General features: G+C 36.3%; 1 protein-coding gene across 5 annotated transcripts in view; it reads left to right on the top strand.

Moving 5' to 3' along the window:
• A1CF (APOBEC1 complementation factor) overlaps positions 1-14,532 on the top strand; it is a 72,744-nt gene extending 58,212 nt beyond the window's left edge. For 3 of the 5 annotated variants that reach the window (XM_019738629.2, XM_019738651.2, XM_019738637.2), the window contains 6 exons: positions 139-236; positions 4,573-4,843; positions 6,825-7,030; positions 10,358-10,494; positions 11,198-11,346; positions 14,302-14,532. In XM_019738629.2, coding sequence (XP_019594188.1) covers positions 139-236; positions 4,573-4,843; positions 6,825-7,030; positions 10,358-10,494; positions 11,198-11,346; positions 14,302-14,453 — 1,013 coding nt within the window. In that variant the 3' untranslated portion in view covers positions 14,454-14,532. The remainder of the gene's footprint in view (positions 1-138; positions 237-4,572; positions 4,844-6,824; positions 7,031-10,357; positions 10,495-11,197; positions 11,347-14,301) is intronic. The other 2 variants (XM_019738644.2, XM_074339436.1) reach the window with 1 other exon arrangement.
• Positions 14,533-15,537: the final 1,005 nt, after the last annotated feature.

The raw sequence follows: 15,537 nt of genomic DNA, 5'->3' as shown, positions 1-15,537 counted from the left end.
GCATGTTAAATGGTTAGCAAGTTAATATTAAAAAGTTTCCAACTTAACTTCTCTCTAGGCAAAAGTTTTACTTTTCATATTGAGTAAGGAACGAGATTCTTTAACAACATTTTAATAACACTTTCACTCTATTTACAGGTGCTGTGGAGAGGGTGAAGAAAATCCGAGACTATGCTTTCGTGCACTTCAGTAACAGGGAAGATGCAGTTGAGGCTATGAAAGCTTTAAATGGGAAGGTAATATAGGAAACAGATAAAATCTGTATGAATTCCATCAAAGTTTCGTGTGGACGTTTATTCAAAAGAACAATCCTGCAAGCCTATCTCACTCAAGCTTCTCCATCTCTGACATGGCTGCCTCAGTCCATTTAAGATGAACAAAAGAGAAGTGATGGAAAGTACAATGAACACGTGGCTCGTATGTCCAACACTATCTCTGATTTTGGCTGATTTGGACAAGCCACTGGCCCTAAAATTCCTTAGAAAGAGGTTATTGGGGTAGATTATTTACAGGTATTTTTTTCCCATTCCAATTTTTACTCATTACGCAAAGAGATTATCATCTTTGTAGTGCAGTATTTTGGAGGCTGATGATTATTTAAAAAAAAAATGTCAAGGTAGCTGTTATCGTTCTGCCCTCAGAGTTTGATCTTCCAATTCTGGAAGGTTTAGAACTTCTTCATCTTGCCAAGAGTAAGGACTGAGGAAAAACTTTTATATCCTTACTTCTAATATGTATGTAGATACCAATATAACATTTTCTTATCAATCCCATAAACATTAAAAAAACTTCTGTAGACCACTTAGCATGTGAAATAATGTCCAGGATATGAAAATAACCAAACCAAAGATGCTTGTCAAAGAGCTAAAAGTCTGCCAGAAGAATAAGACAAGTAAACAAACATCTTTGCAAAGTACAGATAAATTTCATTTTAAAAAAAGGCAAAACATGGGGAGAATGTTCAAAGGAGGAGTGGCTCATAATAAATCAGAATACATATCTTCATGGAGGTGAGAATATCTAAGAGAACCCATGAAAACTGGGCAGAATTCCAAAAGAAAAAATCATGGCAAAAGAGAAGCAGTCTTGGAGGCATGCAATTTGAAAAGAGTTAGATATGATTGGAGAACAGTTTAAGTAGATCAATTTGGTTAGAACACAATGCATGTAAGGCTGGTTCCCCTATTACACCTTGCTGCAGTCAGTCCTAACAAGAGACAGATGGCAAAGACACTAATTACAAAGGTGTGAGTGTGGGTAGGGGATCAAAAGAGCTAGTGCAGAAACCTAGGGCTCATGGCACTCCTGAGTCAAAGGGACAGGGGCTGGAGAAGCAAAGGGAAACCTCAGGGAGAGAGGAGCCTATGGAGCAGGGCTCTTGGAGAGAAGTTGTGATCTTCGTTCAAGGGACACAGGCAGGCCAAGGTGACCTCTCAGAGAGGGAGCCAGAAGAAATGGCCCAAACTCACTGCTATCTTGCTCTCCAACCTCCTGCCAGGATTCTTCGTTGGCCAAAGTCTGTCATAATCCAGAAGGCCCAGGAGCCCTGAAGATGACTCCATGTAGAGCACCCTCCCAGGACAGAGAGGCTGGAGACCGGTAGGGAGTAGGTCTGGAGGGTAGACAGAGGATGTCCCTACATAGGCCCGTCAGACACAGAAGGGGCCGGGCATAAGAGCTCCTCCAGAACCTACAGAAATGTTTGAGTCCTGAGGGGAAAAAGCACTGACTTGAAAATACAAAAAGAAAACTGCAAAGCAAAAATTAATGCATATTTAAATACATGTCTATGAAGCAAAACATTATTTCATCATCATTGAGTATGACCTTTAATATCATAAAAATATTATTACTTTGGAAACAATTTGCAGGTTAAGCTTTCTCAATTTGGAAACATTCCTAAGTATATATAATGATTGCTAAAAAGGGATAATCATGAATTAAGTGCTAATTTAGGATTATTTATTATAGGATTATTAAATTAAATGCTGATTTATGATTAATTTATAAATAATTGAAAAAATTGGAATAATTACAATAGAAAATTTTCCAATTTTTAAAGCTATATATTTACACCTAGCAATTTATAGCAATTTACACATATAGTATGTAGTTAAATATATATTCAACATTATTATTAAATATAAAATAAATATTATAATTATATTTAACTATAATGTGGTGTCAGAAAAATCAAAAGTAAGTTTGCCTAGGAACTATGAAGGCTTTTGAGTATGCATATGGATATTCATATTTAATTTGTAGACCAGGTGAAACTTTGAAGTTTTTTGTGCAATGAATGATCATATTTACAACAGAGGATGCCAAGAAAATACATACACATTTTAAGAAAGGAAAATTGTATTAAAATTGTAATACTCAATATATAGCAATAACAATGGATGTCACAAAAGCAGTCACATTCTACTTCTGCAGTTACAAGAGGTGCTCAAAGTGGTTACCGTCAGCATCCAGACACTTCTGACTACAGCAAACTATGGCAAACTAGGGCTTGAGCAACGTTGACCAAAGGGTCCATTTGTATACATTTTTTTGGCATCCCAGTATTTGTAATGATCATATTTACAATTTAGGGAAATTAACTTACTAAGAGTTGAAATTTTATAGAGTAGGAAAAGAGGTGTAATTGGAACTAGTTAAAAAGCTATTACAGTCACCCAAATGGGAAGAAATAAGGGCTTGAACTAGGGTGCGAATGGGATGTAGAAGAGAGCTTTACACAGGACTACGGGTGATAAATTCAAAGCACCCAGGAACTGATTGGATATAGGGGTAAGAAAGAAGGAAAAGTCATCATAGGTTTTCAATATGGGAAACTAGGACAATACTCTTAAGAAATATTGGTCAGGAAGGGAAGCCTATTTGAAGAGAAAACTGATGAATTGAGTTTTGGATGTGATTATTCATTTATTCTGTAAGTATGTGTGGATGTCAGTGATATGTAAGAAATTTTGCTGAGCTTGGGCTATACATATTAATAAGATATTGTCTTAGCTCTTGAAATGTCTGAACTAAATAACTAAAATACAGTATTGAGTTTCAAACACTATTTGAGTGGCAGAGGAATGCAAAACAAAATCTATTTACAATAAGAATTCTGACATTGCAGTAAAGAATCATTCCATTAAGAATGTTTTTGCTATGGAAGTGCCTATAAGCAGAGACCAGTTTTGGTGTCTCATCTTCTTCAACATAGGACTGAAGATACAAAAAATCTTATATCCAAGTTCACCCAATACTCCAAGTCTACTTCTTTTAATTATATCAACGTCAGTATAAGACAGTTGAATATCAGCTGTATTCTATCTTTCAGTCTGTCCGATCTAACATATTTGATACTGGTTCCTGCTACTAAAAAGTAGGGTAGATACATGGAACTAGGGACAAGCTGCCCCAGAGGCTGAACAATATGGTCACGATGACCACGAAGCAGGCTCTATCCAGGAGATTTCAATGATCCAGGAACCACTGAATCACTCATGAAATCAGAAAATAAGGGTGTACACTTAACTGCTGTGAAAGGGGATTTTTGCAGGTACACTTTATATCATTTCTCTTTTTTATACAAAATAGAGGCTCATCATATTCATATTTGAAAGAAGCCTCAAATGCTTTCTCACAACCCATAGTCCCTTGATAAGAAATACATCAATCTATCAAGTATTTATTGAGAGCTATCTTTGTCTATTGGGTATGCAAGCAGTACATAGAAGTGAGTCACACATGTTGGTCTACACACAGCTATTATCGTCAACATTTGGAGCTGTTCGCAATGTCAAAAATGTGTCAGAATAGAACCACTTCAATAATTCTTGAGGAAAAGTTTTAAGGAGTGATTGAGTTGAGAAATCTCAATTCTGCCTGTGCCATCCCTGTGTGTTACTTCTCAGCTGTTCAGCAGACCAAAAGTTTGCTTCATAAGAAAGTACCTATGGGGACAATGCACTAGCCTCACATATTCCTCTTCCTTGACTAGGGCCCCAGTGAAAACTTACTTATTGTATAGCTGCTCTAAGAAAAAAAACACTTAGCTGGCTGGCAGCTGGAAAGCCCTAACTGGGCTGCTCATGCCAAGATGTTAATAATTGATAAGATCTCTTTATTGATTTCCTTTCACCTTCATTGTACTTTGCTAGGTAGTGGAGATTATATTCCATCCATAATTGACTTAAATGTCTTAGAATTATATAATGATATAAATATGTAATTTAAAACACATATATCACATTAAAAATACTACATAATTGTCTGTGTCAGTGACTATATTCAAATAATAAATGTATAACCAATACATTAATGCACGGTGGCCAATTTGTCACTGTCAAAACTGTTGGCAGCTTATATGCAACTTATCAATAAAACCATTCAGGGAAAATTTGACTGGCACACAAGTACCAGCCTATAAAGAGACAAGATACATGTAATTGAGGCAGTCAGTACACATAGCAGCAAATAGGCTAACACCAAAGGAGACACATTACAAGGACTCAGCCACACTTGATTGTCTTCATATCTTCTCTTATTGCTTTTTCCTTGCTCTCTACACAACAGGTGTTGGATGGTTCCCCCATTGAAGTGACCCTAGCCAAACCAGTGGACAAGGACAGTTATGTTAGGTATACCCGAGGCACAGGTGGAAGGGCCACCATGATGCAAGGAGAGTACACCTACTCTTTGGGTCATGTTTATGATCCCACTGCAGCCTACCTTGGAGCTCCTGTCTTCTATGCCCCCCAGGCCTATACGATTCCCAGCCTTCATTTCCCAGCCACCAAAGGACATCTTGGCAACAGGGCCATTATCCGAGCCCCTTCTGTCAGAGGTAACACTAATCAGCTCTTGCCTTAGAATAACTCTTAATTTTAAATGATTTGTATTGCAATAGCCTTAGACAAGTTGGATGGGTGCACTGGGAGAAAAGGACTGGAAAATTGTTTATGAAAAATCAAATGTTACATCAATAGTTTTCCTTCAGCAGGAATCCTTTTTCACATTACAACTGGTTATTGAGAAAACTTGGTCACAACATGATGCAAATGAGTTGATGCACACATTTGATCTTTGCATGGACCTGTAAAATTTGCACAGACTAAAACTCAGGTCCACAACTGTTAGCTTCTCCCTTATCATTGAACTACCATATTGCCATCATATGTGACTCATTACAAAACTTCCTGACAGCAGGCAGTCCAATGGAAACCAATCACCACAAATAGCAAAAACATGTCAAGGCACATGTGCGTTAAATAGTAACTCGGTGGCATCATCTTCAGTTATAAATCACAAATTATCATAAATATATTCTAACAGATCTATGAGATACTTTCATCTACCTCCCCCAGGAAATATGTGCTATGCCTTCTAAAAAGCCACATTACTAAGGAAATCAACTTACTTATTCAGGATATGGGTAACTAAATATTAAAGCACAAACAGAAGGAAAAAAAACTCAATCTGACTGCTAAACAATAAATCTTTCCTATTGAATCTTAAAAGAATTCCAAATGTTCCAGCAGTTTTCTGAGTTCAGTTACATCAAGCAATATTAAAAATAAGGAAAGCATTTTTTTTATTTCCAAGAAACTAGTTTGTCTCTGCCTAATGGGATCCTTCATAGTGGTTCTGCTAGGAGCTGGCTAATACCAAAAGATTCCCAGTTCTAGCTTCCAAATATGACATCACTCTAGGCAATTCAACAAACTGTGTATTTAAATCTATTCTTGGGCTTGACTTAGAAGCAAAGGGGCATGTCCAGATTACTGTGGAAACAATTATCTTACTGTCTTTTACTATTTTTCAGGAGAACTGAATTGACCATCATCCTAAGAGCTCTAGTCTTCAAAAGGCTTAAAAGTCCTATACGCATAATACAATCACTTCCCCTAACATAGTAATGCAAAAGAAATCATCAGGATGTCCTTTAGGATAATCAGTCTATATAATGACAAATTATGTCATTAAAACCTATGTATTTATAATCTAAAATAACATCATAAACAATCCATACATTACATATAAGTTGTCAACCAGTTGTAATGTAAGAAAAAAAAAAAAAACACTCTACTCCAAAGGAAAAAAATACCTGTCTTATAACAAGAAAGAAATCAATGAATGATATTCACGGATGAAGGGTAATCAATTTAACATTTTTATCTTTATGCTACCAATAGGAAATCAAAGTAGCAATGTGGCAAAACAAAAAAATCAAAAGGAATCTATTAATGAAACTCAATGGAAATTTACTTCTCATATTGACAAAACATAAGAGAGAAAATGGTGAACTTAAAATGCTTTCTACATGTTGGTTTTCCAACAGGTCATTGGGAAAGCTAGAATTCGTTTCTGATTTACTGATCAATGACAAAAAAATAAAATGCAAGACTGATTTTAATATATGTAATCATATTTTGCTTGGATGTTTTTAAAAAGCACTTTCCCAACATTATTCTACAGAAAATAAATGTCAACAAAAGGTTAACTGAAGTCAGAAACTGCAAAATTTTTCTCTGTACCAAAAATTTAAAGTGGTTCTTGTACTCATCAGTAGCTTTGATAGTACATACTGCTTTCTTCCAGGTAGTTAAAAAAGAAGAAAAAAAAAAAAAAGAAAGAAAGAAGGAAAAAAAAAGACACTTATGGTGAACCCCACCTTATATTGAGTTTCATTACATTAGAATCCTAGAGTTTTCTCCCCATCTTCAGGGCAATAATCAATGTGACTTGGGCTAACTTTTCCATTACAGTAAGATTCAGGGTGATTTTCTGGTGGTTTGATTCAGCTTAATGCCTTCTTACATTCCTAGAAATTTACATGAATGTACCTGTAGGGGCTGCGGGAGTGAGAGGACTGGGCGGCCGTGGCTACTTGGCATATACAGGCCTGGGTCGTGGATACCAGGTCAAAGGAGACAAGAAAGAAGACAAACTCTATGATCTTTTACCTGGGATGGAGCTCACCCCAATGAATCCTGTCACCTTAAAACCCCAAGGAATTAAACTCGCTCCCCAGGTGGGTAACGTTATTCCAGAGATAGTTTCTTTAAGTTGAACCAAAGACCGTCTAGTTCACTTTTCATCAAATGATTTGACTTGATCCCTACTTGGACTATTGTTTTGTTTTTTGTTTTTTGTTTTTATGTAGATAAAGTGACCAATCAGCATAATGTACTAGGAAAGAATGCTGAGTATCGAGTTCTATTGTTCCATTATAGACTCTTTTCCTTTTTAATTATAAAATTTGACAACTTCAATAATCTTCTACTGAAATGCAAAGATCCTGAGAGCTACTAAGAATTATCAACCAATACCTTAAACAAAATAATATGAAGCAAATAAACTTAATTGAAAATAAATGCCAGTTGTGCATAAGCCAGGTTGGTGAGCAAATGAAGAGTATGCACGAGAGGGAATGAATAGACCATTTAGGACATCTTTTCTCACAAACACTGTTTTTAAGAAAAACCACCACGCAATCTATGGTAATATCATTATTCACATTAAGTGTGAGGTGCCATAGTCATATCAAATCAAGTATTCTACAGTGATTATATTTGGGCAGTGGCATTATGGTGAGTTTTTATTGCTTTCATTTCACAGTTCTAAGTTTCCAGATTTCTGCACGAGACTGTGGTTTTTATTATTGGAAAATTAAAAGTTGTTCCAGTACGAAAACTGAATAACAAACCAGGGTTAAAAATAACATAAAACAGGACTTGTGTTAACCCTTAGAGTGTTCCCTGTGAAGGTACAGCTGGTGTCTCTGCAGAGACGCTTTTACTGAATAACCAATATCCAGTTGTCCAGAGTTACAGTTTGTATATTCTAAAAGAAATTTTCCTACTCTTACCCCAAAGGTATAAGCCCTAAATTTATGGAAGGAGCCTTATGATTTCAGTCAAATAGAAAACTTGGTTTTCTAAAAGCTCATCGGTATTTTTTTATAAGACTAATTGCTGTCTTATACACACAAATTAGTTCATCTAAGATTTCTCTTAACCCTGTTAATCTAAGCAATTAAAAAAATGCCTATCAGAGTGGTAAACAGCAATCATTTGCTTGTTCAAAAACCATTAACTGGGCATGCATTGTGATAGGCTCTGGGGATGCAAAAGTGAATACAACAGAATCCTTGCCATCAAAAATTATTAATATACAGCACAAAAATAATCCAATTAAAAAATGAGCAAAAGACCTGAATAGACATTTTTCCAAAGAAGATGCACAAATGATCAACATATTTTTAAAAAAGAAAAAAGGAGGAAATCCTGACATTTGAGGCAACATGGATGGACCTTGAGGGCATCATGCTAGGTGAAATAAGTTGGACAAAGAAAGACAAATATTGTATAATCTCACTTATACGTGGAATCCTAAAAAGAAAAATCCAGACTCATAGAAAAAGAGATCAGATTTGTAGTTGCCAATGGTGGATAATGGGGGGGGGGGTGGAATTTGAGGAAGGTAGTCAAAAGGTACAAACTTTTAATTATAAGATAAATAAGTAGTAGAAATGTAATGTATAAGATGAGATGACTATGATTAATACCATTGTATGATACATACGAAAGTTGTTAAGAGTAAATCCTCAGAGTTCTTATCACAAGGAATTTTTTTTCCTTTTTTCTTTTTCTTTTTATTGTAGCTATATAAGATGATAGATGCTAACTAAACTTATTAAGGTAATCATTTCACAACATATGTAAGTCAAACCATCATGCTGTATACCTGAAATTCATATAGTGATATATGTCAATCATATCTCAATAAAACTGGGGGAAATTATATGCCAATTCAATGAGAGGATACTGACAAATATACAGACAATTATAATAAAATCTAGTAAATGCCATGATGAAGCTCTGCTCAGAAAACACAAAACTAGTCATCTAATCTACCTTGCATTAAAATCTCAAAATAAGGAACCTTATTAATGTACCGGGATACCTGCAAATCTTTTAAGAAAATAAAAACCAGTAATCATCACAAATTCAGTATAACATTTCTAAGAGTTTTTATAGCATGAGTAATGATCTCTGCTCTTTATACCAAACCTAATTAGAAACTGGTCATGCGTTATCTTAGTATGTGAATAACCATCTGTATCAACTAATGAAAGTTCTTTAACTAATTTGTCCCTGAATTTCTGCAACTATGGTGTAGAAACTGAAGACCATGTCACTCCCAGCCAACATGCATGGAGCCTGAACAACTCCATGGTGGAGTTACGAACTTCCGGCAAGAGCAGAGGAACAAGAGCTTCCCTGCAGAGTCAGTAGTTAGAGTTGGTACTCCTTTAGTGTGTGTTTACCCAATGGGCATAGACAGGAAGGCAGAATGTCTGCCAGTTAAAGCAATTTACTATTGCTCAGGAACCTGGAGAATGTTTTGCAGCTGACAAGCGATGCTACAAAACTAAGAATGCTACAAAGACAAGAATATTAAAAGGAAAAGTTAATAGAGAAGATAGGAGCAATCTACAAGTTTAATAAACTGGAAAATGTTATGCTATTGCAGCTGGATTAGTGTTAGAACAAATGAGATAAGTTCCGTAGATTCATCCTGGGACAATGTTCTATCCCAAAGAATTACTTTTTCAGATGTATGCCCTATTTTACACAGTTTACTAAATCTGCTGACTAATGGGAGCATTGGGGCTTGTGAGTCACCACACATGGCTTCAGGATGAAGAAGATAAGTGCCTTTAGACACGATTCAGTTTGGAATAATGACAGAAGGAAAAAAGCGTACAGGAAGATGCTGTAAATGAGATCATTGTAAAAATAACCAGAGTTAGGGTTTTGCCAAAAACATCACAACTTTCAACATCTATCTATTTATGCTCAACATTAAACAGTAACCCATTAAACTTTTAAACTCTATTTTTATGAAACTGTGAAGTTAAAACCCTATGATAAATAATATGAAATAAGAATATACTGTATTCTTGGTTATTTTCTCTAAGCCATTATAAACAGAAGGATGGAGGGTACTAATGAGTAAATCCAGACAGTGCTAGAATATCGTATTTTTTTAAATGGAATAAATATATCAAACAAATCATAAAATTAAACTATTAGTAAAAAGTTACAGCTAATGGACTAAACTAAAAACATTAGAATAAATGGTGTGAAAATGATTTTTATGAATGAATAGAACTAACATTTGAAAAGGAGTTCAAATTGAGTTCATCTTAAATTTTATGAGTCATTAAACCATGTGGCATTTTATATCTTCTTATATCAGCTTAAACTCTAAGGAGCAGAGTTTAAAAAACTGAAAGCTGGTGAAATAATGTAAATGTGACATTTGAAAGGGAAATCTTTTTTTACTCTTGTAGATACTAGAAGAAATTTGTCAGAAAAATAACTGGGGACAGCCAGTATATCAACTGCACTCTGCCATTGGACAAGATCAAAGACAACTATTCTTATACAAAATAACCATTCCTGCTCTGGCCAGCCAGAATCCTGCAATGTGGGTATCTTCTCCAAGTTCCTAATCATTTTAGACTGAGGCTCTTGTAAATTAAATGTGTTTATCACTATCTAAATGAGAGAAATATTCAAGTCTACTACCTACTCATTTTTCATTAAACGCAAATGTTGAGATGTGTAGTTGGGATGTATATGCCACCTATAAGATTGGCATCTTAAAGCCCCTAAGTTTCATACAGACAGTGAAGACCAGATAGTATAATCAACCAACAGAGGACTGCAGATGTAAAATGTAATAGATATGAAAATTGTAGCCCTTTCATGTGTCTGTGTAGTATTTAGGTTCAACCATATGAAATTGCCATTTCATACATAATGTCATGTCCTGTCATTTAAATTTTAGACCAAAGATACAACCTCTCTGTTAGTGGATATCACTCTCTGAATTTTACCTTGAGCCTGCATTTCGACATATTTTTAGGAACAACTGTGTTTCACATGTATCTTAGAAAAGCCATGTAATGAGTTACAATTATGCTCCAGAAATGTCATCAATCACTGATGTTCTAGGTCAATCCACAAATATTCTTACATGCATATACATTTAGAAGTTTTAATAGCAAAGAGAATGAAAAATACCCATACAACATTCTATTATCATCTGAAAAAGCTAGCAGCACCTTAGATTTTTACCTGACTCAGTAGCACAAGTTTAAAACGCCTACCCTGACTACACTTTCCAGACATGCTTTCACACCTCCGAAGTTAAGCGCCTATGTGGATGAAGCAAAGACATATGCAGCCGAATACACTCTGCAGACCCTGGGCATTCCCATTGATGGAGCTGACGCTACAACTGCAGCTGCTGCTGCTGCTGCTACTGCTTTTCCAGGTATGGAAATATTGCACCAGAAATGATACCCTGAAGAGAGCGTTTAGGAAACCCTTCTTCGTACAGTGGACCCTAGAGTTGTTTGTGAACACCCAAAATAAATCCGATTTACGCCATCTGTGACCAAAAAGAATTTGCCAGATAAATGAACCATTCAAGTATGAACCATTCAAGAGAACTGAGCTGGGCAGCAGAAGTGGGGTCTGGTTTCGGCTCAGCTTTAACAGCTGTGTGATCTTGAGTCAGTCTTTCTGTATCTGATTTGCTTTGGTTTGGTTTTTACTTTTAGCAAGAGACCTTGGAACTGCCTATTAACAGCTGATATCTATTTGAGCTCTCACAGTGTGCCAGACACACCTAAATGCCCAGAATGCTTTATATTATCTCAGTAATGCTCATGATACCACAAAAGGTAGATAGGTTCTATCATAATGCCCATTGTACAGATGAAGAAACCAAGTATTGGAAAGATTAAGTCATTTGGCCAAGATCTATCAGCTTGTAAGCAATCCGTGGGATCCCTCCCCAAATCTAACCTTCAATTCTATTTTTATCACTTTGATTTTTGAAAGAGATATGCAGATCACATTTGTCTTAAATTAGTTTAAGTCAAAAGCTCTGTGTGTGTGTGTGTGTGTGTGTGTGTGTGTGTGTGTGTGTGTGTGTGAGAGAGAGAGAGAGAGAGAGATCCTTTCAACATGTGCATAATCAGACCTCATTTTATCTGTTCTGTAATTTTGGTCTGGGGCATAAGCTGATTACTTTAAAAAAAAAAAAAAAAAAGCCTGTCTGTAGATCAACATACCTTCAGGGTTACACTTAAAAGACTTTTCCCCGTTTATTAGGTACCCACAACAAATGCTGATAATTAAAAATGAATCCTCTAGAAATTAAAGAGGACCAGATAAGAAATTTATTTTGGAAATTTTCCCTCAGCATTTAGTTTGAGTATCTCCATTCCTTTTTAGTAAGGAAAGTTTATTTCTTTTAAAGAAATGTGTCGCACTGACATGTCGTTGTGTTAGTACACCCCCCATAAGCCCAAATCAAAGAGTTCTGGCTAGATTTAGAACTATGACATTCATATTGATTGATTAATTCATACATTGGGTATATGAAGGAATGAGAACTCTGTAGTCCTCACATCCATAACACCTGAATAACTCTCATTTTCTTTTATTTCTCAAAAATTGTGAATATATCCTCCACTCAGGCACGTGAAGCTGAAACTAATCATGCTTCACACATGAATGTGACCTCAATTCCAGTTTTGTTCTGTAGAACCAGGAGATGTATGGAGTGCCCCTGAGAGGTTACCAAGGGAACAGCTGCCACTGCAGAGAGCAAATTCTCCCCTGGGTTGTACTGGGGCCATCAGCCCAGTACTTGCTTTGCATAAAATAGGGTGTTGACTGGGGACCTCTCAGGACTTCTCAGTTCTTGGAGAAAGTTGAAGCCCTGTCTTGCAGAAAGCTGCACCCTAAAGACACCTAACTGTAATGTATTATAAAAATAAATGAGCCATTGTCAGAAGAATTTTAAAGTTTATTTTCACTTCAGAAAGGACTTACTTTTATGCAAGAATGTTTTGTCTTATCCTCACTTCTATTCGCTCCTGTGAAGTGAAAAATATTTAGGGCATGAGAGTTGCCGTGGGAATGCCTAAGAATATCAGAACCCCTCTTATAGCTGTACTGTGGAATCAAGCAGACAATAATAGGTTGCAAGGAAGTAATCTGTTTGAAACACAAATACTCCTGCACTTAAGAAATTAGCCAAATTGGAAAAGAAAATTCAAAATCCCTAGAGATAAATCTATGCTACACATACCTTCACTTACTTACTTTAGAAATACTGTTTCCAAAATTATGAAAGTAATCGTTAACACATTTCTCATATCCTTGGAAATGTAGCAAACTTCACTAGTGCATTAGTCAGCATTACAGCCCAAAGTGCACGAGCCAAGGGGTGGATTTGATTTTTTTTTAATAGTCCAGCCAGTTTCCTGCCACCACCTCCTGAGAAGCCACCAGAAAGAAATCAATGTGTCTGGGATTGGGCAGACTTCCACAGCACATAAACCAAATGAGCTTTTGTGTGTTTTTTTTAAATCAAGTCCCCATTCATTGCTTAAGTATACTTTTCTTTTTTTTTTTTTTTTTTTTTGGTCATCTTTTACAATATTTGGATCATTTCAGAAATGCCTAGGTTTGGGTCAAAACTTTAACAGGGAAATATTGCTTTTAGATAATAGCTGCTATGCTGTCTTCTTCAAAAGTTAATATTAATCAACTAGATACATGACGATTTCCTTATCAGTCAAACCCCTTGTTTCTCTGAGAGTGAGGACAAACTTCAGGGCCTGCAAATACACCAAAGACAGCTTAAAGGAAGGTTGAGAAGATATTATTTGTCCTTCATGGTTAGGTCTAATTGTGGGCAGGCTAGGTATTTGCTTTCATGGTGCTAAACTCTAAAAACATGCTAGAACTTTAAATATTTCTCCTACTGGTCTCCCCAGTTCTTACACATACTTCTTAGATAACTAAAGCAACCGGTTTTAACATTTCATTGAGGTAGGGGTTGAGTGTGCAGCAGAAGCAGACCCACAGAGCCCCCATTCTCCATACCGTACCAACCGATCCTCCCCTCCTTTATAAATTTTGAGACCCTCTGTAAAAGTTCTAAATCGCAAACTTTAATCAACTCAGCATCCTGTTAAATTTCTGTTTCTTGGAATCTATCCGCAATGTTTCTAATTATTTAAGAGGGAAGTGATTCTGACACAGGTTTCTGACCTCATTTTGAATGAGTTCCCTAAAGAATGAGTTCCCTGAGAGCACCTTTTAAAATGGACATATAAGAATTTGCACATATTCCAAAAAAGAAGACAATAAGCCAAAGGGAAGCAAATCAGAATCCCTTTCATTAAATTTTCTCTGCCTCCTCCTCCAGGATACGCTGTCCCTGGCACAACTGCACCTGTGTCTGCAGCTCAGCTCAAGCAAGCAATGACCCTTGGACAAGACTTAGCAGCATATACAACATATGAGGTCTACCCCACTTTTGCAGTGACTGCACGAGGGGATGCATATGGAGCCTTCTGAAGATAATTGCCTTTTATTTTAATAATAAGATATACAAAACTCTATACAGAAGAAATAAACCTCTAACTCAGTCCCCTAATGATCACATGTAATACTTTTCCTAAAATGATGCCTTTCCTGAGACTGTATAGCTTATACTAACTATAGAATCTTAACCTGAGAATGTTACTCCTAATACTATCTAAAGTTAAGGAGCCTTTTATCTAACAGAAAGCTAAAGAGCCACTGCCCCTAAAAGTTGTTCTTCCAAGGTTCCTGAGTGTATTGCGAATATGTTTACAAACACTGACCGAGTGGAGAGACAGCTGAGCAGAACTGGGCAGTTAGTAATAACAAAGGGACCCAAGGAAACTCTAGAGTCTGAACCCTGGCTCACAGCTGCTTTTGTGATACACAAAGTCTCAAAAGGCAGAGTGAGGGTGGGGGGATGCTTTTCAAAACATATTCCCCATTGCCCACTACGCCGGGCATGTTCGCACATTGGAGTTTGTGAAAAGCCTGTCCAAGGGTGGATGAAGACAGCATCACTGCAGTTTAAAAATTCCATCCAGTCAATGTGTCATAGGTCAGGATCGCCCTGTCCCCAGAAATCCCTGGGGACTTCCTGGAAATTGTTGTGATCTGTTATAGATATGGTTCAAAAAAAATCCAGGCCAATTGTTTATTAAACTCATTAGCCCACACCTCTTTTCCCCTGGAACTCCTACCCCTCCCAAGGATCCTACAACACAATCATCATTCTAACTTGAAATGACTTTTTCTCATTTTAAATATTTAACATATTGCTTTATTTTTCATTTCAGCCTCATTTTGCTCATCTCTGGTATCTTAAAAAAGGCAATCACATCTACAGAGTATCACCTATGATACTTTTTGCTATTCAGCAAATTGGCTGAAAAGTCATTTCAAAGAAAGAAGTAAAGATTTATTCTTATTTCTTTGATCTTTTTCGCAGTACCCAGACCACTATCTAGCATTCAGAGACAGTTATATTAACTTGGGTTCAGCCTTGAACTATCTAACCCACTGATACTAAATCTGCCAAGAAATCCTCTACCTTCCCCCTTCCTTTGACTTCCAATAA

Source organism: Rhinolophus sinicus, linkage group LG07, assembly GCF_036562045.2.
Source record: "Rhinolophus sinicus isolate RSC01 linkage group LG07, ASM3656204v1, whole genome shotgun sequence".
Classification (NCBI taxonomy): domain Eukaryota; kingdom Metazoa; phylum Chordata; class Mammalia; order Chiroptera; family Rhinolophidae; genus Rhinolophus; species Rhinolophus sinicus.
Note: the sequence above shows the minus strand (reverse complement) of the source record. Positions and strands in the feature narration are given on the sequence as shown.